This window comes from Heterocephalus glaber, unplaced genomic scaffold, assembly GCF_053883595.1.
Source record: "Heterocephalus glaber isolate CG9 unplaced genomic scaffold, H.glaber_assembly_v1.0 deba00000331, whole genome shotgun sequence".
NCBI classification, from domain to species: Eukaryota; Metazoa; Chordata; class Mammalia; order Rodentia; family Bathyergidae; genus Heterocephalus; species Heterocephalus glaber.
This window is the reverse complement of record NW_028258142.1, coordinates 55,765,816-55,792,832: the sequence shown is the minus strand read 5'-3', so window position 1 is coordinate 55,792,832 and position 27,017 is coordinate 55,765,816. Positions and strand designations below refer to the sequence as shown.

Below are 27,017 nucleotides of genomic sequence, written 5' to 3'. Positions count from 1 at the left end.
GTTTCAGGTTTAATACCCAACTCATTCCACAAGCGAGTTTCTCAAGAAAAAGTGCCAAGTGTTGTGTGCGCTGTGGCAGAAAATTTTCAGGAGGCAGCCTAAGGGTAATTTAAGGGCAAGGAGTGTGTGGAACGGACAGATAGTGACAGAACTGCCACCGATTTATTGCTCTTTCCTTCCAAACCAGCTCTTCAACTGGACCGACCAAAGGTAAGAAATGTCACTTTCCCTCAGTGCACAAAGGACTTCCCTCACGCCCTTCCAGTTCTGGCCATTGTTCCGTCCGTCTTCCCTATTGGCTGGAGTTCTGTGACCCCGCCTCCTCACATGGCGGCCCGTGAGGGGCGGAGCTTTCTGACGCACACCGTGGCGTTCCCAGGGCTATAAAAGGCCCCACCAGCTCACGGACTTCCAGGAGGCGCTGGTGAGGGGTCAGCGAGGAGTATCTGTAAATCCTAGCCGGAAAGAAGGTGCGGCGAGTCTGGAGAAAAGGTCCGCCTGGCGCTCTGGAGTCAAGCCCTTGGCGTGTCTCGTGCGGTGGACGAGGCGGACCAAGTCTCAAGCGTCGGGGAGGCGGAGGTTGCCGGGGTGGGTTGCCGGGCTGGGAGGCTGTGGGACGCCCGCCCTGTAAGGTGGACGGGAATTCGGCTCGCTGCGTCCCCCATCCTTCACGGTCCTCTTCCCGCACACAGAAACCAAAGGGCAAAACACACATCCCCGAGGGCACCCCGACCCCGGGGTCTTTAGAGAGGGCGTGGCGTGTGCTGCTTCCGACCTCTGTGGTCCAGAAGCCCTTTGCTCAACCCGGTACCCCGCGGTCGGGTCATGGGGACCGTTCACCTCTGACAGGTATTCTCTCGAAAGGAGACGTTGGCGGGGAGTCACTAAGCCGTCACTCTGACAGACCTCGGGAGTTGAATTTGGGGCCGCATTTTACCCATTGGAGCCGTTCCTCGGTGTCACCCCATACTCGGTCGGGACAGTTCTTCCTAGGAGCTGCTTCCCTGGTCCCGTCCTTGCCCGGATGAGGTCGGCTCCGCATCGTGAGGGATGAGCCCTGCAGGAGTGTTAGGCAAGCGCCGCGGAGTCGGAGTCGGAGTCAGAGTCGCGGCCGTGGCGCGCTCAGCGCAGTTGATAGCCCCGACTGCTAGTTGCCTACTTAAGGGGCGCCTTCAGCACTTATTATCCCAGCCTGTGTGTGTGCGCGCGCAGGTGAGCCTGCTACATGGGCTCTGTTTTTAAAAGACGACTTACCTCAGTAAAATTCCCGATGAACGATACTCTGGTGTACATTTCCACTAAGGAATCCAGTACCCCTAGTTCTCAAAGGGTTTGCTCTGGCCAATACGGGTTTGTCCTGACCTTTGGGAAGATCAAGTGTCCTTTTAAATATTCAACACTTTTCTGTGGCACATTAGTTGCTTTTTATTAGAAGTTGCCCCTTTGTATAATTGCTGTAACTAAATCGTGCCACTGAGCCCTATGAAACTCGTTATTCTGTGCACTGTAGGGATGTTGTTAAGTCCAAGGTTCATTATGTCACACTATTCTGCTCTTTACAGAGTCCCGTGGGAGAAGTTTCTCCTGGGTCTCAGTATCCAGAGCAGCTGTGATTCTTCCAAGCAACTCGTTTGTTTGTTTTTGTTTTTTCCTAATCCTCGGGAAGCCTGAGCCATTTACCTGTTTCCTATCTGTGATAGTTTCTTGGGTCTCTGACAAAGTGAAGGACCTATGGTTTGCACTGAGGTGCACACCTCTCCCTTAGCTTCATCTTTTACCTAATTTTCCCTTATGTTAAAATTTTCATTATGTGTACTTACAAGCCTTCGTAAATAAAATTTTAGAATGAGAACATACACAGTGTAAGATCGACAACCTCTGCACCTCTGAGAATTACTGCTTTGACTGTGTAATGCTCTTGGTAGCACTTAGAAGGGCAAGAGGAGGAGGAGATGGGATAATGAGGGCAGAGGGTAAAAAGGGTTTTGAGACAAGAAAGAGGCACAGATGGTGGTGAGTGGCATAATAAACCAGGGACGATAACATACTTTGATGAATGATAACAATAAAAATTGAAGCCAAAAACGTATAAAGATGAACATGTCAGGGAATCTATTTAGAAAAATGAAGGGAAAGTCACTTTCTTGTGAAAATACTGTTTTGTAACTCTGTACAGAAAAACCAGTCCTAGTGCAGCTATTTAGAAACATACATGAGCTTAATTTTTCTTCAGATGTTAGTTTACAGAATATCCACTGGCTATTTTACAGAAACATGTTTCATTTGGTCTTTGTTGTCTTTTTTGTTCTTTGTTTTTCATATTATCCTGGGAGTTCTGGCAGGACTTTCTCTATGGATTATTTTTACTATTACTATACAGTATTGCTTATCTGTACATAGTAGGCAGTTGGTAATGGATTTTTCCCATACTGTCAAGAATTAACAAATTTTACTAAAATACCTGGAGATTAGAATTAAAGCTAATTTTATTTTAGTTTAAGACAGGGTCTCTCTATGTAGTTCAGGCTACCCTTGAACTGATTAGCTCAGGCTGACCGTGAACTCATGGCGCCTTCCTGAGTCCTGGGATTGGTTACAAGTGTGCACCACCACATCTGGCTAATTTTAAAAGTAGATTTGTTCTTGGAAACCACAGTAATGCATAAGAAGTATTTTAATAGAAAATTAGTATACTATATATAAGGTTTTGTTTTTCTTCATTACAGGTGAGATTACAGACATCCTGCCAAAATGATTTCTTCAAAATCCAGACTTGTCATACCCAATGGCCTCAAGACTCTGCTTGAGGGAGTTAGCAGAGCTATTCTCAAAACCAATCCATCAAACATCACCCAGTTTGCAGCAGTTTATTTTAAAGAACTTGCAGTGTTTAGAGAAGGTTTGTTACTGCTTTTGATTATATATTTGTTGCTTCAAAACAGCATTTTAAGTTGAAAATTTTATGTATCTGTATTTAATTTGTGTATTTATTTTTCAGGGAATGCTTCTCTGGATATAAAAGATCTGGTTAAACAATTCCATCAGATTAAAGGTGAGTACCACAAGTAGTGCCTGTTTTAATAATGTTAGTTTTAAGTTACTGCAAAAGTGCTAGGATCCAAATTTAAGACTGATGGAAACAAGTGTTTTATTTGAACAGTCACACTAATATTTTATGTATAAATAATCACACCAGTGCTTTGTTTTGATTAAATCAGTTTAAAAAACTAGGAGCTACCATTTTGGAAGATTCTAAATCTGTTTGTTTATTTATTTCCCAGTACCAGGGATCAAACTTGGGACCTTGCCAGGCAGGTGCCAGTACCACTGAGTTAAATTCCTGGCCCTTAAGTCTGCCATTTGGTACAATGAATGTTCATGAATTCTTTGACCAGGTTATATAAACTGTGCCTCAGACTCTTTTTAATCTGCCCATCTGTGGGGAAGTATGGTGAAATTTAAAAGAATTACATTTCACAGTATAAAGACTTACCTAGTAAAGTTGTATAGGTTAAGCATCCCTAATTTGAAAAGCTCCAAAGGGCTTTAAAATCCAAAATGGGCACAGACACAATTCTCGGAAAGTGTGGGAGTTTGGAGCATTTCACATTTTAAAATTTTTAGATGAGGGATACTCAGCCAATAAAGACTATGCAAATATTCACAAACCCTAAATCTCTTAGATTTGAGACGTGTTAGGTTCCAGGGGTTTCAGACAAGAGATACTCAATACTCTTCTTGGAAGACTTATCACACACACATACCCCCACGGTTCCCCTCAGTCAGTCTGGAGAACAAATTGATTCGATGTCTCTGACCATATTTTCTGCTCCAGGAAAGTCTCTGAATAGGTCAGTTTTGTTTCATGGTTTTTTTTTTTGTTTTGTTTTGTTTTTTTTGCACCAGGGATGGAACTCAGGACCTTGCGCTTAGGAGGCAGCCATGGTGCCACTGAGCTAAATCCTGGCCCCGAATAGGTCAGTTTTTGTAGAACAGTGCTCTCCACCTACATATCTTGGAAGGAAGTTGTACAGGACACACATGTGTAAATACTGAATAGTTTCTCTAGTGTGAGAAACTGAAAGTGTAAATAAAGACTAAAAGATATAATAGACAATGTGAAATAGGAAGAAAAGGGGAAAAGGGGAGGGGGAAGTGGGAGGGGTAGGGGAAAGGAGAGAAGGGAATGGAATTAATATGAGAAAATGAAAAAATGGAAACAAAGTCTTTGTAAATAGGGAGGGATGGAGGGGTTGAAGGGAGGGCAGGGGAATGGGGAAAACACAAGAACCAAGAGAGTATGTAGAGGTGCATATCTCCAAGGATGAATGTCATTATATTGTACACCTAAAATGTACCAATAAAAGGATATACAAAAAAAAAGGAAGTTGTGTTTTGTGCATGTGACATAGTGGCATATAATATCTGCTTAGAAGGAAATCGGGTTTTGTGTATATGCATAAATGTCCATCTTATGTGAGCAAGACAGCATGAAACTGAATCAACAGGAGCAATGAAAATGTTGGAGGAGTAGAGATAGGAAAATGTTGAGTTTAATGAAAAATTGGGGAAATCATTATAAGCAGAAGAGGATTTAATGGTCAAACCCCAGGACAAGAATACATGTCTAAAAGAATGGCATGACAAACTTTTCACAGAATTTTATGAGGAGGTAAAGTGAAGACTAATGGCCAGTGTGGGACATAACTAAATAATTCTTACCATATTGGTTGACCAAGATTTTAGAATGATCATAGAGAAAACAAAAGGAAGAACTTGTGAGTTATCAGCCAATTTTATATTCTGTCACTTTTGTGATATTAATAGATAACTATAGTGGTAGAAGGACCTAAGAAAATATAAAGATCGTAAGGGTTTGGTCTGTAGTGGAAAAGACACTACAGCAGAAAGCAGGATTAAGAACAGCAAAGGGCAGCATTTGAAGGGACAGAGAATGAAATGCCATGGTTCAGGAATCTCTTCTAGTCTGGCTGCTTCCCTGTGGGGACTGGTGGCATTTTCAGCTCACTGGACAACAGGCCTGGGACTTGCGTTTTTCTGTTCTGCTGCTGATGGTAAAAACCAAGAACATTAACCACCCTTCCATTCCCTGTGTGCTTGGTTTCCCAGGTAGGCGGGTTGTTATTATTTGTTTTCTGTTCTTGACAGTATGAGGAATGTGCAGGCTTGCTGTTTGTAAAATGTTGACATAGTCAATGAATCTGTATAGTGGGAGATAATTAACCAGTAGCTTTTGGTTGAATTTGTTTACTGAAGAATTTATCCACCATTCAATTTAGCAAGTGTACTAAATAAATGGAGATTTTGGTCCAGATAGGTTAGGGTATTTAATCCCAGGATTCAAAATTCAGAAAATTACTGCAGCAGCCACACTTTTGATGGAAGAAAGGGATAGGAGACACTGCAGCTTTTGTCCTCAGAGATATCAAAGAGCTGGACATACATATAGATAATCCTGAAAGCAGGCTCACACACTACGGTTGTAGAAAGACTGGAAATGAACATTGCTGGTTCTCCCTTACTGGGATGATGGGAAGGTAACATGAGGGTAATGAGCAGAAAATAGAAAGTTCAGTGTTGCTAATACCAGTTTGGCTCACACATCTGTGTTTCTTTTTATCTTCCTCCTAAATGTCTTAGTAGACAAACAGTACTCACTAACTTAAGTCCTATCATAGAGACTGCATGAGTGCACCTGCTTTCAGGAAGCATCATTCAGGGCTAGAGACGGACTATCAGGATATACAGGCACCATAGGTTCCCACATGGTAGGCCTTTTCCTCTCTGGAGTGGCGTGCTCCTGTCTTCTGACTGCTTTAATTCCCTACCTGATGTTCCTGTGGGAGCTCCAAGTAAACTTGGCTGCATGGTTGCTCAGTTTTGCACAATAAAACAAGTATAAGGGCCGGGGATGTAGCTCAGTGGTTCCGGCGCCTGCCTCGTAAGCGCAAGGTCCTGAGTTCGATCCCTGGTACCAAAAAAACAACCCCCCCCCCAAGTATAATACATGTGTAACACTTGTGTGTTCTAGTTTTACATATGGATATAGTACCTGTACTACTTGCAGACTTTGAGTGACTTGCAAAATGTGGAAATGAACCATTCTTTGAGGACTATCAGCTGACCCTTACTCTAGAATTTCAGTCTCTTCACCATGAGGCAAGATGGGCCTAAAGATGGAACCAGCTATTAGAACTGGTGCCCTGGGCAAGAGCTGTCACCCCTAGTTGCCCCCAGTCTCCCTGATGTGTACATGTATGAGTTGCATAAGAGCATTCAGAGTGGGGATGTAGTGTTCTCCAAAGTTCTTCCCAAATTGGTTAGCTTGCTGCCAAGAAGCATTGCTGCCTGTTGCCTGCAGTTGTGTGGGGGGATAAGACCCGCCCTGCACACATGTCATTTGTTTCAGCTGTACACTTCATTCTGAGATTTTTCTTAGAAAGCACCACTTTTGGTAGCTCTCACTGAGGGTCAGAAGTGTTTACCCATCTGTCCCTTTGCTTCCAAATTTCATGCATAGTCAGGTGATGGAGGAAGAACTAGGCACAGTAGCAACCTTGTCACTTTTCTGTCATCTCATCTTTCCACACATTTCCCAGAGCCTAGTGTCTTTAGGATGGTTCCTGGCACTGTCCAGGGCTGTCCTTGTGGCCTTTCACCATGTAAGCCCATTACCAAAGTGGCTCAGGCCATGAAACTTTCTTGGACCTTCCTTTTTTTTTTTTCTTGAAGTTTGATTAAGCAGATTTTTGTGGCTTGTATTTAGATGTCTCCCCCAAAGCCTCATGCTTTCTCAGAGGTGGCCGAATCTGGAGTGTGTGATTGATGTACGGTGGGGCTAGGCCCGAGGGCACTAGGGTTAAGGGCATGAGTGCTGCCAGCCCTAAGTAGTCTGAATAAAAGTAAAAGGGGCAGGAAGATGCTGTTCAAGTCTTTTGTTGCTTTTGCTGTCTTCCACTGCCAGGAACTGTTGCCCCAGCCACCCTGCCTTGGAGCCAGCCCATTATGGACTGAAACCCCTATGAACTGTAAGCCAAATAGACTTTTTCCCCTTTAACTTTGAATACAGGTATTTTGTCTCAGTAAGGACACATAGGAATCAGTGAAAGATACCCATGTCTCAGTCTTCTCATAATAGTTTCTTCATTCATCCTAACCCTAAATTGATGAGATTGAAAACTCAGGTGATGTTTTAAAACAAAAGAATCATTTCACTTAAATCTCACCACTTAGTATATGTTAGGAAAAGAAGGAAGAAAAGAATGGAATTAACATTTATTGAAAAACTGTTTTGTTCTAGGCACTTAAGTCCTGTCAATTAACTAAATGTTATGAGGTAGGTGATATCATTGCAGTTGTACTCAAGAGGCTTGGGAATAAATAACTTCTACTTACGTTTTTCATACTATAAAATAAGCAATATCCTAGGATCCCTCTGGCAAAACCTTATTGAAGTCAGGGAGTGATTCAGGAGGAATGTGGTCCCTTTTCCTCATCATCTCTCACTATTTCACTTCTTTCTACCTTGTCACCTTTTTTTGTGTAACCCAGAGGGCAAAGGTGCTAATTCTGGTCTTTTCACTCCTCGGTGAAGAGGGATGTTAGTTTCTCCTTATCTCCCACCCAGCTAAGCCAGATTGTATTGTTTCTAGTGTTGGCCTTCAAGACAGGAACAGAGGTACTCACCTCTTTTGAAAAAAAATCCAGGCCAAACTCTGGGGTCAGAGGTATAGCTCAGTGGTACAGCATGTGCTTACCATGCACAAGGCCAAGAGGTCGATCTCCAGTACCATCAAAGAGCACCTCCCCCCCCAGTCAATCCCACCTGCTCCTTAATTTACTTTTCTAACTCATCCTGGATATTTCTTGGTTTGGCTATATAGTAATAATTACGTAGTTATGAATTGATGCTGATCATTGGGCCCAATTTCAATTCCTGTGTGCCACCATAGCAGGTATGCATACCGTTAAATATTATCTTAAGCTGTTTACTTGTATTAAGTTATCTGGAGTTAACTCCTAAACCAAATTTCCTGTTATGCTTTATTTGTATGGTTGGTTATACATACTGGTAGCTGCCCATGTGTACACAAATGAGGACACACTTGTGTTAGGCCAATCCATAGTCAAGATCATGAGGCTTTGGCTCCATACTGCAACTTGCCTGGCCACTTTTTCAAGGATGGCTATCCTGATTCATGAACAATGATAAGTACTGTGTCTCAATAGCCCTTTATTTATTTATTTTTCCAACAAAAGCTACCATGTGTTTATTGACAGTGCTATTAACTATAGCACAGCTGCCTCCACAAATCATTATCCACACATCATCACACATTCCAGAGAGTTTCGGAGAAGAAATACTAGGACAGGCTTCCTCTGTGGCTCAACTGGATTTTACATAATTCCTTTAGAAGTCTGCGTAATGGTGCGACCTATACATCAGGGCCTTGCCTTTCTCATTACCCAAAGCAAAGTAGCCACCTCTGGGAGAAAAATCCATGGAATGGACATGAGAAATATTCTTCTTTTTCACAACTGGAAAGTTAGAAAATACTGTACAGGATGGAAGATGAACCAATCTGACTGCTTCTTTCATTTTTTCTGAAGCAATTGCCAATATTTCTGTAGTAGGATTGAAGGCCAGAGATGTAACACCAGTAACCCAAGTTCATTATAGCTTTTATTGGCTTTGGGTTTGTTTCTTGGAGACAAGAATCTTGATTGTATATATTTACCACTCCACAACCAGAACCACACGCCACATACTGTCCATTCCTTGATGCAGCAATGCTTAATCCACATAAACTGCCTTCATTAACAAATCTGTTCAGGCACTTCCTAGAGTTCACGTCCCAAACATAAACTTCCCCATCCCCGGAATAGGTGTATATTTTCTTGCTATCCAAAGTGAATGTGGACGCTGAAACCCTTCCATTAATCTTCATGCTTCCAATCAGCTCTTTCGTCTTCATTGACAGCAAATGAGAATAGCCAGCAATGCCGTTGATGAGCAAGAAGGACCCATCTGGGGAGAGTTCAAAGCTCCTCACTATTCTTTCTTTCAAACCTCTCACTTGATGCACAGGAATTAACTTCCCAGCTAGCATATCATAGACGTAAAGAACTTTACTGTGAGTGCTTGTAGCTAAAACCTGTTCTCCATTAACACTAAAGCCGTAAAGATTGGAAACTTTTCCAGATAGATGCTCTGGATTTTAGGATGTTTTGCCATCAACCTGAAACAGTGAAAAGGCATTATCTAAGCCAGCAACCATCACAACCTGGGCACAGGGATGGGACTGGACCGACGAGATCTGAGCCGTGGCCGGCCGCTCGGCATTGGCATGCTGGCAGTTCTTCATCTTCAAGATTCCTTGTGGAAGAGAAGCTGATGTGGACAAGAAATTCCCAGTCCTTGGCAACAAATCATCTTCATCCTCTTCACTTTCATCATCCGAAGATGTTTTCCGCTTACCCGTCTCTGCCCAGGCAGGTGCTCCCCCCATGGTGTGCTGGAATTCTTCTTTAAGTCTCTCCTGAAGCTTCTCTTTTGAAAGCTTACTTTCGCTGGCATTTTTTCCTATCTTTCCGAAACCGGTTGTTCCTCATGGCAACCATTTCCTCATCTTCATCTTCCTCATCCACCCAAACCGGCTTCTTTTGAGGGGGAAAATTATCTTTTGCTTCATTTTCCACTTCTGAGTCATCCGAGTCTTCATGTACCTGAACCCGCGCGCCCCGCAGCCGCGCGTCCTCGTTGGCCTCGACATCGCCGAAGACCAGCTCCTCCAGATACCGCTCCATGGCCGGTTTGTCCTCCTCCAGCGTCAGGCGGTGCCGCTGCCGGAGCCGTTTCTCGTCCTCTGCCGCCGCCGCCGCCGCCGCCGCCGCCACCGCCACTCGAGTGCTGCGGCCGCCGCGTTCGGCCGGGCCGGTGGTGTCCGCTGGGATGAAGGGGCAGCTTTTCAGGGCAGCCCGCCCGTCCCCGCTCTGGATCTCCGGTCCGGCTTCATTTGGGTCTTCAGGCCTGGTCTCGCACCAGCTCTCCGGTCCGGTTTCGTTCGGCTCCTCCGTTCGGGCGGCATCGTTGGGTTTGAGAAGAAACGCAGGCCAGCCCTTTATTTCTTGAAGTCTTGTATTTGCTTAGGCAGAGTGGTGATAATTTGTACCAAGGAGATAATTTCATTAAAACTAGAACATTTTTTCATTATTTGGTGGTAATGGGAGAGAGACTCTGGTCCTTTATGCTTTTCCATTGTGATAAGATTAATCAACTGGGGAATCGTTTAACATGTTCACAGCGGGGCCGTAATTCTTACGTCTTGCTGGCAGGTGGCTTGAACTTCAGGTGGTACATGGATAACGTTCCCATCAGGCAGCTTGTACAAATGATCTAATCACTTTTATCAGTCTTTTTACTAATAAAATTAAGCCACCTGATTGGAGAGTTATGCTTGTATTGCTGGTGGTTCAAGCCAGCAGGAAGGTATTAAAGAAGGCCACATAAATCATTGAACAAATGGTATGGTCAAGAATTCAGGTTCAAGTGTCAGACTAGGACCAGAAATATGGGAAGCAGCCAGCCAGCCAGGAAAGCTGAGACAGCAAGCCAGGTTGCCAAGATGAGGTCAGGAACACTAGGAGACAAAACACAAGACATGAAAGAACATCTTCATTTTTAGCTTTTATAGCTTCTATAATCCAAAAACTCTTATAGCTCCCTATTGTCCACAAAATCCAAACTTGTCAGGTATTGTGGGAATGTTTTGGAAAAATTTTAGTGTGCTTGGATTTGAGATAATTCATAATTATTCCTGCTTGCTGTGTTGATTTCTACCCTTTGCAGCATTCATTTGCTTCAGGGAACAAATACAGCTCAGAGCAGGGAAGTAATTACTCAATATTGTTTCCAAAGTGCATAGTGAGCAAGCTAACATTTTGGAATTTAAGAGACTGTTTATTGAGAGAAGATGATTGTCTTAAAATATTCAGGGCTGAGTTTTAAGAGCCAAAGCTACTAGAATCAGATTTTTACTTTATGTAAGCCATAGAGGAGGGAAAGAGGTAAAGTTATATAAGCTTGGATCTTGCTGTAGAGGAAAGGAAAATGGAAAATCCTCCCTCATAATGGATCTGCATTACTGGGATGTGGGTAGAGCCTAAAACCGCTGGGTATGACGAAAGTAGGTAGAATCCTGAGTCAGAACTCCTAAAACCTGAGCGGAAGCCTTGCTCTCTGCCTTCCTGGTGTGTCTGGAAGAGTGTGTGCTGCTCAGAGAAGCTGTGTGGTACACGTTGCACTGCATTAGCACCACATATGCTCTCTTCCGCCACCCACTCGGCAGTTATCCTGTGTCACATGCTCCATAAATATTTGTTGAGAGGCCTGCACTAAAGCAAGTGGTTGGAAATAAGTCATTTCGCAGATGGGCCTGTGACGATTCTGCTGATTTCTTGTGGCCTGGATATGGCTTTGAGTGGGTCCAGATATTCTTGGATTGTCTCAGTAACTGGCCAAGGGATCAAGATTGGAAAGGTGAAGTCAGCATAGGACAGGACATAATATCCAAGCTAAGAATAAGATAAACATTGGCAGCTAGACCTTAGATGCTATGGAGGACCAAGTTAGGAAGGAGCTCTGCCAGTCCTTGAGTGAGGGAAGCAAACAAAGCACACTTTCCAGAAAGTTGGAAACACTGGAACAGTAACCACAAGGTCAGAGACCAACAGAGACCTGAGTTGCACCACTATGCAGGGTAACCGAGAACCGCAGAAAAGAACATTTGGATTTGAGCCAGAGCTTACCCAGCACTCAGAGTCCCTCTTTAGAAGGGGGAGAGCATTTGATAAAGGAGTGATGCCTCCAAAACTCAAGAGAGATTTTAGAATCAAGTAAATTCTGCCATCACAAAATGTGTGTTTTAATGTACGATCAGTTAAAGTAAAGAAATGCTTTGGTTCTGGCACCTGCCTCACAAGCGCAAGGTCCCGAGTTCCATCCCTGGAACCAAAAAAAGAAAAATGCTTTTTGGGCATGTCTAAGTCAGCATATGTAAATTCTGATCCCTCTACAAGAGCCTGCATGCAAGGCTTCTACCACTAGAGCCTCTTACTTTCCAGTCATCTCTCTCATCCCTTCAGGGATGTCATTTGCCAGACACTGACACTTTGTCATCTCAGGAAAGTGAAAAGTAATTTCAAGTAGTTTGATTTTGGTTCATGCTGCTTCCCCCTCCAGGAGTTCCTTTCTCTCTCCTTTCCACTTTCCAAATTCTGTGTATTTTTTTTTAAACTTCCCCTTTATTTTTATTTATTTTTTGTAGTGCTGGGGAATCACACCCAGGGCCTCGTGCAGGTTAGGCAAGTGCTATACCACTGAGCTACCTTCCTGGCCCTAAATCCCATGTAGTCAAGGTCTCCTTCATTATTTGATTTAGCAAGTATTTAAAATTCCAGACAACTGCCAGATGTTATGGTAGGTGAAATTCAATGGAAGGGGAAAGATTTTAGTTTCAGCTGTATTAGAGCTGTTGATATTGGACTTATTTTCCTGTGCTTAACAACCATAAATGCTGGATATAAAACAAACTCCAATGCCTATATACTTGGGAGGCGGGATTCATGGAAATTCAGCCCCATATTCATTCTTTTTCCCTGAGGACATTTTTCAAATTTTTGTGCAGGAAAATAGAACCCAAGCAGCAAGTAGAAGTCTCTCTGGGAAGAGGAAAAGAAAGGCGAAGTTTGGGGTTGCCAGTGGGCCTGAGATTTGAGTGTCAGGATATCAAAGAGGGAGGATTTGCATTGAAGGACTGGAAGAATATTGCTTGTATTTTGGTCCATTTCCTAAGCGTGCTCTTGTGTGGAGTAAGGGTTGAGGTGGTTTGGCAGAGAAGGGTTAGTAGGAGACTAATGCCTGAGTAGGGACTTCAGAAGCGTTGGAAGGGGCTTTGCAGTTTGGGCCTAGCCAAAAGGAAGAGACTTATGTGAAACCCTGCTAGTTCAGTTGAGACTACAGAAAAGGTCACACCCTAGGAATAAAGAAGGTGTGCTGGGAGTGTGAAATATGCCTATTATAACAAAAGAAACCAAGGCTCCAGAGTATCAAATTTGATCTGCCATTATTAAAACAAAATGATGTGTGGAAGAAAATAATACAATCTGAACCCAGGGTATGCCACCACCCACAGAGTGTAGGGTCCAAAGCTGGGGAGAATGGTGGGAGATGAAGAAAAAAGGAAAAACCCACGACTATTCTTGAAGTTTGGCACCAGGTGGAACCATAGCTTGTCAGGAGCTAATGGCCACCTGGAGCACCACACGCTTTTTATCTATAGTGCAAGGCAAACAGGAAGAGAAGGTGGGGCAAATGGTGCAACGTGGCCTATGTGGCCTAGGCAGAATGTAGCGTGATTGTTTCATGATCCGGGCATGCGCAGGAAGGAGCGGAGAAAGGTACAATGTAACTGTCTCCTGGGGCGTGCCATCCAGGGTCTATAATATGTAATCCATGGAGGAGAAAGGGAGTAGGGAGGAGGCGAAGGACCATCTTCAGGCTCGGCCCAAGGCAAGTGTAGTGTGTCATTTACAATGGGCAGCATACAATTAAAAATTACTAGGGCAGGGGATTTAGCTCACTGGTGCCGCCACCTGCCTCACAAGCGCAAGGTCCCGAGTTTGATCCCCAGTACCACAAAAAAAAAAAAAAAGGAAGAAACAACTAATCATAAACATAAAACACTACTAGAAGAAGGCGCAGAGAAGATCCAGATATTATGACGCGAGGACTGAAAAGAACTATGGGTTAATGTCTTGAGAAGCTGGAAAAATAGATGGAAAGATAGAGAACCTCAACATTGTTAGAATCTATAGTTATTGTAGAAACTAAGAAAACAAGTTGTTGTTCCATAACTACAAACTAAAAACTTTCTAGATGTGTTTACTGGCAGAAGACAGAATTGGGAAACTTAAAAGCAGGCCAACAGACACCCACCATACTAAAGGAGTGACAAAGGATGGGACAGAGTATATAAGACACATATGGGACACTGTCAGAGGGTCTAAGATGTGTAACTGGCATTGTAGGGGAAGAAAAGAGACTGAGTGGAAAAGAAGTATTTGAAAGAATAATGGCTGAGAAGTCTGAAAGATACTGAAGAGATCTGGTGAACCCAAAGCAGGATAAATACAAAGAAAAAACCACACTTAGAGATAGATATATATATAGGCAAACAACTGAAAAAGATAAACTCACAAGTGGAGATGGGTAAAAGCACACATTACTTTCAGAGGAACAATAAGACAAATAGCTATTTCTTGATGGAAACTGGAGAGGCCAAAAGACAACAGAATGACATCTTTAAGGTGCCATAAAGACTGCCAAAGTAGAACAGATACATTCCCAGAGAAAATATGCTTTTAAAAATGAAAGTATAAACATTATCAAGTTGGCTAAACACTGAGAGAATCCACTGCCATGAGACCTGCTCAACAAGAAATACTTTTAAAGAAGTTTATAAACAATCTGAATACAAGGAAACTCCCTACACCTGGTAATGTGTGTACATGATAAACTTAAACATACTCAGTTCCTAGTGAATATTCAGGCCCTCTCCCTCAGGATTAGGACCAGGACAAAAATAATATCACCATCTCTATGTTTGTACTATAGATTCTAGTCAGTGCAATAGGACAAAAAGTATGCAATGTAAAACTATTTATAGATGACATGATTGTGATACAGAAAATCCAAAATGATGGTAATCCTCCTCTCAGTAGCTATCCTTACTCTACACAAAAAAGAGGAGGTATGGGACACAGCCAGATTGTTATGGGCAGTAAATTTTGTTTTTAAAATAAGATGTATTATCTTGTTGTCCTAAATTTTAATGCAAGAAGTACTTGGTGAATAAAGAGTACTATAAGAGTCTTAGGGCCGGGGATGTAGCTCAGTGGCACTGTGCCTGCCTGGCAAGCACAAGGGCCTGAGTTCGATCCCCGGTACCGAAAAAAATAGTGAAAAGATATTGTGATGTGTTTCTTTACTGCTTCTAATTTATACCCTAGATCACTTAGGATTCAGCTGCAAGGAACAGTAAATTAGCTAACAGTGACTTGAAGAAAACGTGGTCTCGGGAAGTGGGGTTCATTCTGCTGCTGTTGCAGTAACCCTAATACATCAGCACTGGGTGTGGGTATGATGCTGATTCTTAGCACGCTTCATCCGTCCCTTCACTACTCCAGGTGTTACACCTTTGCTCCCATCAGGAAAGAGAGTGGCTGGCACCACTGACCCTTGTTCCTTTCATAAAAAAGGAAAATTCTTGCCAGTCCTCTGGCAGAATTCCACTTGTGGCCCAAGGGCCATGGGAAGGCGATGAAGGCTCTAGTAAGGGGTCGGAACCGACCTAGCTGCCGTGGGCTTGTACTGCTCCCCAGGCCCTCTGTTGCCGTCTTGGACAGAGCTTTGTGTGGGAATCTCCTATGTGTGCTGGACATCTAGCTTCCTTCATCTTGGCTTTCTACTACCAAGAATGCCTCCCAGGTTCTGAGACAATTAAAAATACCCCTCTACCTTTATGCTTTCGGGGGAAGGGGTTACCACTCTGCCATTACTGGTTTATCACCTGGGGCCGGGTAAGTTGCTGCCTCAGACCTAGTTAGGATCCTCTTAGGAATTAATAGGAGAAATGACTGCTATTCTACCCACTTTGATTTAATTCTTTTTCCTTAAATGAAGTTGCGAGAAGAGGTTTGGGTAAAAGTTGTGTGTGGTGAGGTGGTGGGATATATAGAGGACAGGGGAGGAGGGAGAGGAAGGAAAGGGATAGAAATAAACCCAGCAGAGAGGGTATAAGCCAGAGATGTCACGCCATACCTGATATTGATGCACATGGCCCAGATCAGTGTGACAGGAAAGAGAAGGCAAATGGACATGGCATGGAGAAAGTGACCTAGGATATGCCTCATGGCTGTTTTCCCAGAAGTGGCCGTTCCATCTTTGCTTTCCACTTGCCATGATCCAAATTACCAGTGTCTTTCCCATCTGCCCCTTCTCATTTCCAAAGCGGGACGAAATTGACCTAAAAGTCACCGTACCTCAAACTTACTGTATTTTAGTCACTGTGCTGACCACACTGTCATAGTCACCTACTAATGTACCTCTATCTTTAATCAGTCTTGAGCTCTTTAGAAGATCTTACTCATCTTTCATTTGTCAGTGTCTGTAACGCAACAGAAGTTAACGTGTGAAGAATGAATGGAAGGGGAAAGGAGTGAAGAGAAACAGACGTGTTTTTGTTTTTTGGACTGGGGATCGAACTTGGGTCCTTGCGCTTGTGAGGCAGGAGGTGGAACCACTGAGTTAAATCCCCGGCCCCAGACCACGTGTTTTAACTCATGGTGTCTAGTTTTCTCATTTCAGTTGGGATATTCTTTTAAGTTCTTAGACTCCAAGTTCATGACTAAGCTCTCTTCTTGGAGTTCCCTACCTCCAGCCCTCATCCAGCCCTCCTGGCTCCTGTTGCACGCTGCTGCTTACTCTGCTGGTCTTTGACCCCCTCACATTCCCCTGTGGGTGCCAGGCTGTGGCTTTTTCCTTATGCTTCCCTGGGAGTTTTGCGCTCAGCACCCCAAGTCTTTGCATGAGTTCTACCTATTCCAAGAAACACTGCATGCTTGGAATTTTCCTCTGTCTTATTGGTTTCATGGGAAAATCAGGATTCTGCAATGAATTTTAATCAGTCTGATTCCTTTTATTAAAGAAACTTTCTACAAAGAGGAAGGTCTTCTGTTATGTCCCTAACACTGAGTCTGTACAGGTTTTGTCGTCATTAGTCTAAATAGAACCAGCTCACCGAGCATGGAGTGGGTTCATCTTCCTCACGTTGATAAAACCAACCTATTGCAACCTACCGAGGATACAACTTTAAGAAATATTTTTCTCCAATATCTCAAGGTTAAAAATCAGGCAGGAGTTGTTGAATTTAAACAAACCTTAAAATGTTATAGGTCTTTACCTTAAACAGGTATCAATAGTAATTCAGTTGTACGTATATGTTGTATGTATGGATGGTAACTGGTATGTAGATATTTGCTAACATTCTATCATGTACTGTATTCTAAGAAAATAGTTCTTGCAGTTTCAAAAAGCACTAAAAAAAAAAGCTTAAGGCATCTCCTCACTTTGGCAATACTGAGGATTGAACTCAAGCCCATCACACTGAGGTGCACATCCCTGGGTCTGGGTCTCACTAGGTTCCTCGGGCTGGGTTCAAACTTGAGATCCTTCTGCTTCAGCCTCCTAGAGTGCTGAGATTGCAGGTGTGTACCACCACACCCAGCTTCAGTTTTTAAAGATTATAAAGCGTATCTATTCAAAAAGTTTACATGACATGCATGTTTTTGTATATAGAAGAAAAAACTATCGTATCACTGAGTTTTGGAAATTGATAATTTAATTATAATCAAAGTTGAATTAAAGATATTTGAGGTTTGTAACTTTAAACTTGTATCATATTTTCAAAACTTTCCCAGATCTTTAACTGGGTGCTGACATTTCTCATCTTTATGTGACTTAAGCCTGAAGAGCACTTTCAGGTATATCACAGTATTTCATTTAGTCTCCACAAAGACTCCAAGGGGAGGATTAGAATCTCCACTTCACAGATGTGGAGGCTGCAGCTCAGAACAGGTGACCTGCTGATGCAGCTGTGAAATCCCAGCCTGGGTCCTCTCTTGCCTATTTCACTGTGGAGAAGTTGCAGGGAGAAAGCAGTGGCCTAAATTCCCTCATGAAAGTGTAAACGAACATAATCATGTATGATCTGCTTTTTCCAGAATGGTCCTTATTTAATAGGGGACTTTTCCAGAGAGGAAAATACTGTCTTTAATATCTGAAACATACAGATATTAATCTTGTGGTAATGTCCTAGATAAGTTCCACGTGTGACAGGGCTGTGAGGAGATGCTTTTAAAAGGGCAAGTGGACCTTTCCAAAGCCCCCAAATCTTGGCGCACAAGCACCATGTCCCGTAGGTCCTGTGCATGGCCTAGGACAGTGGTGGTGAACCTTTCAGAGCTTTCAATGATACAAACAGCACGGTGCAGCATGAGTGCCACAGGTTCACCACCCCTGTTACAAGGGAAAGTAGAATCAGGGATGCCTTAGGTGGCACGGGGAAGCCAGTCAGCCCTGGGCTTTGCTGCTGCTTCATTATCTTTGCTCCAAGACCTCCAGCTTGTCCACAGAGGGCTGTGAGGCCTTCTGGGGTCACAAGCTGGGGTTGGACCAGAGGATGTCTGTCATCTTTAAGCTCCTCTGCCAGCTGTTCCCCAGGGTCCTGTGTCTCCTCGGGCCCCTTGGCTGGTGGCAACCTGCTGCCTCTTATTAGTGCTGGCTGCTAAGGGGGGCCCAAGGCTCCCCAGAGGTCTGGGCCCACTAGGGCGAGGCTGGCTTTGTGGGCCTCGACCTTGGGGGTAGCCTTTCTCAGTGTTCATGCCTGCTTTCACATAGCAGCCTGAGCCTTGGCTCTGGGCCAGGGTCTCAGGTATCTGCCCCAGGAGTAGGGCAGAACCCTCTCTTACACGGGAAAATGGGAGTCTGAGGGGAAAACAGTGAACTCCAAGTCCCAGGCTGTTTTGGACTGACCTTCTAGGCCACATCTGGCCTTTATCAGTACATCAGGGTGTCAGCTGACACTTGATGTCCTACCCTTCCGCAGCCTTGTGTCTGCAGGCTGAGGCATAGCTGAGATAGTTCTTGTGTCCTTTCTCTTTTAGGGCTCGTTTCTTTTGGGAAATCAGTACCTTAGCACCTCAGCTCTCTTTTGTGACTTATCTAGCTTTATTTTTATAATGAAAATATTTTTGTAGCTTTGTGTATCATAAGCATAAAAGCAATCCTTCACTTTTAAAAGACGTTTTTCCTCTTCCCAATCTCCAAGTCTCTTTAGCAGTTGTGCTTTTTTAACTTTGTGTATCCGTGCTGTCTTCCCTGGTGAATGTAATGTACAAGAGGTCCCATCTTGATCTATCCTTAGCTACGCCTTACATTCAGTCATATGGATTGACAGTTAAAGTGGGAAGTCCTGAAGAGACGGTTAGAAAAATGAGGTTCTTGTTCTAAACAAGGTAGCTAAGAGTACACATAGCCTTTTTTAAAAAACTTTTCTCTGTATCCAAGCATTTGGTGTTCATGTCCAGAATGAGACACCTTAATTGAACAGTATTTTCAGGAAACTAGTAGGCGAAGTGGAGTGAGGCTTGCAGGACTCCGTTCTCTGGGAAGCAGTTGAGCCTATGAAAACATATCACCAAAGTTTTGACTTGAACCAAACACATTCTTGTAAAGCCAATTCGACTTTCCTGCAGATTCCAGGTATTAGAGAAATCTTTCGCCAGAAGAAACTTCTCAGTAAGCAGACGTGAAACCTTTGTGGACTGGTCAGGTGTATGGGAGAGTGATTTTACAGTGGTTCTCCAGCTCTTCTTGACCTCCAAGCTGCAGGGGTTTCCCTCGGGCCTGAGGATTCAGAGTCCACCCTTGCTCTCAGTGCTCTCTCTTTGCTTGCTATCTGGGTCAGTGTGATCCTTGTCAGATGCTGCCACTTTTAGGTCGATGACACTCATGATGCAAAACTCCTGTGGTGTTCCAGCTCGTCAGTTCACTGAGTTAAACTTCGTACTCTTTCTTAAGGGATTCCTAAGCTGTGATGCCAGCTGGAGATTTCATTTACTGCCTAAGTTGGACTTTTGTTTTTTCCTACTTGCTTTATATGGATTCTGGATTAACAGCTTTTTCCATGGTGGTTTTCAGTTTTCTTTTTTTCTAGGAACAGAATTCCGTGTTTTTACGAAAAAAAATTACGGTCTTTCCCTTGGTGGTGACCAGCTTAGGCTAGTATGGATTATAGTTTTTCCACCGTGATGTTTATGGTCACTTACTTCTAAGCAAATGAACTGAGGATCTTAGTTGGTAAGGCCAAGAAAGTTTCATTACCTGCACAAAAACATGGATATTGGAAAATGAAGCAGAAATCTGTACATACTGATATTTGAATGCTCAAACTCCCACTGCTTTCTTTAAAATACTTTGAGGAGGGCCGGGGATTTAGCTCAGTGGTGCGGGCACCTGCCTCACAAGTGCAAGGTCCCAAGTTCGATTCCCACTACCAAAAAAAAAAAAACAACCCTGGGGAATATATGCTGATTAACCCATTTGGCTGTGATTTTTAGTACAGAAATGGTCAGAAGGAATGATACTGGAGAAGAAACTAGTACGTATAAAGGAATCCGAAGGAACATCTAAGGTCTTCCAAGAATCTACACAGATGGAAAAATGCACAGACACGGAGGAGGACAATATTGCTGGGCCACAATTCATCAACAAAAGCACCCAGTTTCCGTTAGACCGTGCTGAGCACCGACAGCCTGAGGAGAAGGCTGAAGCAGCTCATGGTCCTTCTTCCAAACCGGCCACCCCCAAGGCCACCAGCCCAGCCCCATCGCCATCTCCAGCACCCGTCTCGGCAGAGTTCGCTTATGTTCCTGCTGACCTGGCTCAGCTTGCCGCTCAGATGCTAGGTAATGTTGCATCTACTCATTCTCATGAATCTGATGTATTAATGGTGGACATGGCGACCAGTATGCCCATTTTTACCGAGGAGGTGCTGAGTGCAGAGGTTGCTGAAGAAGTGGTGGCTGCCCCTCTGGGGTGCCCCAGAGAGGTGCAGGTTGTAAGCCAAGCATCTGTGCAGGTAGATGTGGGTCCTAAAGCTAAAGACTATGAGGCTGAACCATCCACACCTTCCTCAGTCCCCTTGCAGGACGAACACCACCCTCCTGTTTATGATCAAGCTCCTAAGGCCCCTTTGCAGGCTGACACCCCGGTCACATCAGCCCTTCGCATATCATCTATATATAACAATGCGCCTGTCACTGAAGAAGTTGTCTATGTTAAGCGAACCCCTGTTCCTGAAAAGCAGCAGTCACCACCAGGTAGTCCCAAACTTGTAGTATACGAGATGGCCTCAGGCATGTGCAAAAAATCTGTAGAGTCTGTAAAATTTGCAGAGGTGGAGAAGACAAATTACCAGCCCTTAGTCCATGTGGAGGTAGAAGCTATAGTACTGCTGCACTCTGACTCCTGTTTGCAAGGTCAGCCGGAGGCACCTGCAGAACCCCTGCATGCAGAGGACCTTATCGAAACAGGTCCCAAAAAGTCTCTGCACCTTGAAGTGGAGATCATGTCCGCAGACCTTGACAAACCCGGGCAGGAGGAGAAGCCCCAGGAGACAGAGGCCGAAGCGGTGCCCCCAGGGGCGGCTGCAACATCATCTAGTGGCCCCTTCCCTCCTGTGCTAGAAGGTCTTACTGAGCCAGAAATTGAACCAGAAGGGGAAGCAGCACCTGAACAGGTTTGGTGAGGCCAGGTAAGAAATTCAGACATTTACATGTTGTATTTCAGGTGACATCTGTATTTCAAGTCATTGTCTAGGTAGGCTCCCCGGAGGATGGTCAGAGTCTGTTTTCAGTGGTGTTTTAAATGCCAAACCTATTAAAAGGCTTTGTTGTATTGAAGATTTTACTCCTCGGAGTGATTTTAAAGTGATATTCCTAAAGTCTAGTTCTCCAGCACTTTTGTGTTATGCTTTTGCACATACTATACTATGAACATCAGAGCCTGTCATCAGGTACAAATCGGTATTCATGTGATCTGAATACTCCTACTGCAAAGCTGCAATTAGAGGGTGTTAGTTTGACATTTCTCACTTGTGAATGTAAAATCAAACTACAACACTGCATTTACCTGGGCTGTGGCATTTAAAAATGTGAAGGAAATGGTGGTGTGTTGGACGGCTTTCGTACCAGTCAGGAGAGCTCTGCAGCCAGGGCTGGGGTGTGGGCTCAAGCAGCTGCTCCTGCTTGTGGGCGTCCTGCAGCTGAGGGAGCAGTGTCATAGCTGCATGGAGAGGGGAGGAAGTTCTGTCCCACTGAGAGCAGGGCAGTCATAGGCAGGATGGCCAGGCACACGGGCCGTGGTGGAAGCAGTTCCCATGACACTCCTCAGACTGAACTGCTGCTTTTCTTCCTGTGACACACGATGTGATCTCCATCTGATGATGGCCCTTGGGTCACCCTCCTGTTCCCTCTGGACACCTTAGGGACAGACAGGAACATGCATGAGCCGCTCCCTCCATTCCTGTTGCAGAAACTCAACGCTGACTCAAGCCAGAATGATCAAGAAGTATTACCAAAGCAGGTGTTTAGAAGAGAAATTCTGTCTGGCAGTGTATCAGGGATTCGGACAGCTGGAAAGGTAGAGGGCAGTGCTGGGAGCATAGCCTGTGGGGCTGGCATTATCCTTGTGGCTTCGGCAGCATGTCAGACTAAGTCACTGTTTTCAGGTGCTTAACTGTTTCTGAAGTAGAACATAATTGTCCTTGGCACAGTAGCCAAGAAAACTAGGATTGAGTTCTCAAACACTCCTATGTAAAAAAACCTGAAGAGTTGGATGTATTTTCTGATTAAGGAAAGATCAACTCAAAGTACCTGAGGGTGCTGAAAACAGAGCCACTGCCTCACGTCCATAGCATTCTTTGTTCTTTTCTGGGAAGAAAAAAGGCTTTACCAGGGATAGATGGCCCAGTGGCCCAAATTCCTCCATCAGGGACCTTTTCCCCTAGGTCCCACCCATATTACCTGCCTTCATTAGGCAGGTCACATGTGACTGTAGATTCCTTGGTGAAAATCGATGGATGGCACATCTAAACCTCTCTGTTCTTAACCCCCATGGGAACAAGCAGCTGTTCACTGCCAAGTAGGACCTATGATTTCAAGCTGTGCTGAAAAGGTAGCAGATTCTGGGGTACTGAGTCCTAGATCATGAGACGTTTTATGCGTGGTGGGAGATAATGGTACCTATGCAGGGCCAGAAGTGAGTGATCAGGACAACATCTAGGACCTGACTTCTTTGGGAAAGAAAACAGTCACTAGGTAGATGCATCAACACTTATTTTGGTGGCCTAACACTCAGTTGATTTTTTGGTGAAGCCAAAATTGTGCTGACTATCCATTTCATCTCTGAGGATCCTGTGGAGGTCATGTCTAAAGTTCAAGAACCTGGAAACAGCACTTAGAATGAAATTTGCTCCCTGAGCCACAACTCTGGTGGTTCCTGCCATTTGCTATCACAGCACTGTCCTCCTCTTCCTACTGTTCAGAATCACTCATCTTTCACATTGCCAGACATAATTTACTTAGCTCTCTCTATAGCATGCTTTATGGCACATATTACTACAGCTGTTTGTTTATATGTAAAAAAAAATTTTCACAGAGATTGTGCATAACACCTGATACAGAGACCGAACCTTTAATACCTGCAATTTTTTTTATAGCAATAGCAACAAGCAAAGCAAGACAACCACCACCATATTCTAATAACACGTGGACTCTTTATTGTCTAACTGATAAGAATCAACAAAGCTGCCCATCACCGCCACCTGCACCTGGGCCTTTCGCCCAAGCAACCCTCTATTTATCTAATTCTAAGGATCCACAGTTTCTGCAGAATTCACCAAAAATTACTTCTCCTTACGTGATGACAGATGACAGCAAGACCAGTCGCCCACCTTTTGTTTTAGTGGGCTCAAATGTTCAGGAAGCACAGGATTGGAAATCTCTTCCTGGACACACTGTTGTCTCACAGTCAGATGGTGTGAAGAGATACGCTATCGTACATGTACCTATTGCTGTTGCTGCAGACCAGAAATTCCAGAAACACACCCGGAGTCCCCAGAATGCTAGTCCTCCCACAAGTGGACACGATGGCCCCAGGCCACAAAGCCCAGTTTTTCTTTCTGTTGCTTTCCCAGTAGAAGACGTAGCTAAAAAAGGTTCAGAATCTGGTGACAAACATACTCCTTTTGGAAGTTACAGTATTGCTGGAGAGATTACTGTGACCAGTGCCCATGTTCGCAGAGCAGAACCTTAAATCTGGTAGGTAAATTTTCCTACCATAATACAGGGCCTTAATATACTTGAGTTCTCAGCATTTTGATGTGTCAATCTAGAGACAGACATTTTAAAACACTGAAGCGATAAAATGAGTTGGGCATTTATTAGTGACTAGTAGGCAGTTGGAGACAACCCATCAAATTAAGTATGCCTGAATATGTGAACCAAGCAACCCTGCCACCTTTTGAGTATGTGGTAGATTCTAAGAGGAGATGGATTTTTAAAAGGACAAGATCATCTGGAGATTGCTCCTGGAGAGCAAGAAAAGAGTTGGTACTATAGGGATTATATATGGCACACTCAGTAGATACACTGGAGAGTTAAAATGACAACTGGAATTTTTCAGTACTGAATGTACTGAACGACAGTAGGGTGAGCAGAGCATGGAACCTACACGTTGCAGGCCTTTTCTGTCCATATGTATTTGGGGCATGAAAGTGTAAAAAGCACAGGTAACTAAGAGCTTAGAACAGGATGAGCATGAACCTTGGAATTCTGACCTTCCACTTATTTAAACAATTTAATTGTATATATTATTCCTAACAGATGGTGAAAATGACGCCGAGTCATCGGTCAAGGTGCAGCCGGCCACCAAGCATAATATATCACTAAACTTCCCGCAAGCATTAAACCCTGTGTATGTGCTTATTTTACTGAACACAAATGTCTTAAAATATTTTCCAGATTTGTGAAGAGCAGATCTAGGTACAAGTTATCCAGCCAGGAATTCCTAACCTGATACCTGCATTTGGCATTCAGAAAGAATGAGAACAGCCTCTCTGCAAAACTGTATTGAAGTGGCAGCATTTGTACATTTGAAATTTTTCAAAAGATCACGTTTTTGGAGCATTCTAAAGCCTTTATTTAGCATCAGGTAGATTATTTCATTATAACACTTAACTTCAAGACAGCAATTAATTTACTGGCAGCTACCTACAGCCCCTCCTCAGAGCAATATCTCAGTCTGGGGTTTGGGTGGATAAATACTGTAAGATTAATATACCCCAATTAAAGGGGCAAAGCTACTGTACAGTAGGTCTCCATACATATTTTAAGTACACAGGTACCTTACAAACTTAAAATGCACAAGACCTCCCTTTACATAGTTTGATACTTACAATACATACATGAGTGCAGCTTAAACTCTCAGGTGGCAGTAGCCACTGGAAGTTGAAGCATTTAAAAAGGTTCGTCATTATGTAATGATGGTAATTAAAATCTATTTCTAGGGCATCTGAAATGCTAGATTTTATACATATTTGCAGTTCAAACATGTGGAGTTTAAACATTTCAATGACAATGATCACAGAAAACTGTAAAAGTAAAGAGCACTAACATACATATATGAAATACCTTTGCCAGTTTAATTCTTTAGAATTTTCAAATTGGGAATCCCTATTCAGAATATTCAGGCCTTTTTTTCTTTTGGGATAGGGGAAGGGATAAAATTGAGATAATTAACCATCTTATCAATTTAGTTCTTTACAAAATTACAGCCTCTATGTTTGAAGACAAACATTGTATAGGAGAATTCTAAACGTGTCAAAGTTACATCTAAAACATTCAAGCATGACAGCATAAAAATAGTCAAAATAACTTGATCTGGGATTACTATATAATTCCATAAAGCTAGAGTTACATTTAGCAGTCAGAAAAATCATCTTTAGCAGTTTTTCTTACCTCTCTATAAAATAGTATTCCAAATAAGCATGTCTGGATAGGAAAATTATTACACGTTTTTTCCTAAGACTTTCACCACCCAGTATCACCATTTGTCCTACCTTGTTGGATGAAATGCAAGTTATGAGCAGATTTTTTTTTCAAAGAGTAGAAACCAAGGAAAATATTTAAAAACATAGGTTTAAGACTTATTTGTAGGTTAGCCAAACACCCTGACTTGTCTGCATTTTAATAAATGTCAGGCAAATTAAAGTAGTTTCTGTCCCAGTAGCTGCCAGAGTAAATCCAGTCCTGTGCTCCATTGTAGGGGTTTGGGCCCTGATGGAACCACCTGTGTAAAAAGAAAGGACAAGATTTACTACTGGGGACACAGTTTGAAATCACAGGGTATATCTGTGAGCACTTGCCAAAGAAGTGAGGAAGCGGTATGTTTTCTCCTTAGGGAACGTACTGTGTAGAGAGCAATATTCCAAAGTAGGTAAAGATACCTGCAAAGGGGTTATGATTCACAGAAGCAGGACTTCTAACAGGATGGTTAGAAACAATGTTTTTATCCAATGAGTTTGTCCTCTAGCTCCATCTTCCACTAGAAGGCGTTCTTTTCAGCAATCAGGAATTAGGATTAAGAAACACACATTTGCAACATACCTATCCCCAGCAATATGTAAGGTGCCTACTTTGGGGCATGTGCCTTCCAAATTCAAGGCTCCACTCTACAGCTAAGGAGCTGAATGAATGTCAGAGCAGTCATGGAACTGCTAGTTGCCCAAGCTAGGAACCGAGAGCAAGCAGGTTTGATTTTAAGGACCATTATTTTTTTTAACATCTACGCTACACATAATTTACAGAAATCTAGTCCAAATCTTCTGGCTCTCTATGTCCTCAATGCTAACATACATTCTTAGGTTACTCCCAGCATGAATATTTTAACCTGTCCTAATTCTACAAAGCTGCCCTATTCATTTTATTGCCCACTAAAAAAATGCAGACCCATTTTCCACAGCACCAACTTTCCGTAAGGTAACAAATGCAAAATTACTTCAAAAGGTTTACAGTTAAATTCATGTCACATTTTCTAAATAAGGGTTTTCAGAATAACATTTGTGATAAGGACCTTTCTGTATCTTTGCCATTTTGTCCAAATAAATTGCTTCTAAAAATATTTAACAAGAGGTTAGATTTGTTTAATCAACCTCTGTCTAATGTTACTGTTATCATTACAGCAAGAATAAAGACATTGAAGAAGGTGGCTTGATATTTGGTTAATTTTTTGAAGGCTCATACAGTGAATGTCCACT

At 43.2% G+C, this 27,017-nt stretch overlaps 2 protein-coding genes and 1 pseudogene across 20 annotated transcripts in view; 1 reads left to right on the top strand and 2 right to left on the bottom strand.

Moving 5' to 3' along the window:
• The first annotated feature begins 33 nt into the window (after positions 1-33).
• On the top strand, positions 34-25,703 carry Cabyr (calcium binding tyrosine phosphorylation regulated). Of its 6 annotated transcripts, XM_004853147.3 has the most exons (6): positions 401-588; positions 2,727-2,899; positions 2,999-3,052; positions 20,260-20,607; positions 23,421-24,021; positions 24,586-25,703. In XM_004853147.3, the coding sequence occupies exons 2-5, from the start codon at positions 2,752-2,754 to the stop codon at positions 24,014-24,016; spliced, it is 1,146 nt and encodes a 381-aa protein (XP_004853204.2). In that variant the 5' UTR covers positions 401-588; positions 2,727-2,751; the 3' UTR covers positions 24,017-24,021; positions 24,586-25,703. The 6 variants fall into 6 exon arrangements, with proteins under 6 accessions (XP_087045814.1, XP_087045808.1, XP_087045813.1 ...); XM_087189688.1 differs by lacking the exons at positions 401-588; positions 23,421-24,021 and adding an exon at positions 34-210 and having other exon boundaries at positions 20,260-21,455; positions 24,586-24,744; XM_087189682.1 differs by lacking the exon at positions 23,421-24,021 and having other exon boundaries at positions 358-492; positions 20,260-21,455; positions 24,586-24,744.
• Positions 6,463-10,661, bottom strand: LOC101706387 (U3 small nucleolar RNA-associated protein 18 homolog pseudogene; annotated as a pseudogene).
• Osbpl1a (oxysterol binding protein like 1A) overlaps positions 24,878-27,017 on the bottom strand; it is a 198,608-nt gene continuing 196,468 nt past the window's right edge. For all 14 annotated transcript variants that reach the window (XM_087189608.1, XM_021265138.2, XM_087189620.1 and 11 more), the window contains one exon: positions 24,878-26,050. In XM_087189608.1, coding sequence (XP_087045734.1) covers positions 25,948-26,050 — 103 coding nt within the window. In that variant the 3' untranslated portion in view covers positions 24,878-25,947. The remainder of the gene's footprint in view (positions 26,051-27,017) is intronic.

Excerpts from the sequence above, each read along its gene's own strand:
- Cabyr (XM_087189688.1), top strand. The coding sequence starts at position 2,752 with ATGATTTCTTCAAAATCCAGACTTGTCATACCCAATGGCCTCAAGACT. Across the intron at positions 2,900-2,998 it reads ACTTGCAGTGTTTAGAGAAG|GGAATGCTTCTCTGGATATA; the intron begins GTTTGTTACTGC and ends TTTATTTTTCAG. Across the intron at positions 3,053-20,259 it reads ACAATTCCATCAGATTAAAG|TACAGAAATGGTCAGAAGGA; the intron begins GTGAGTACCACA and ends TGTGATTTTTAG.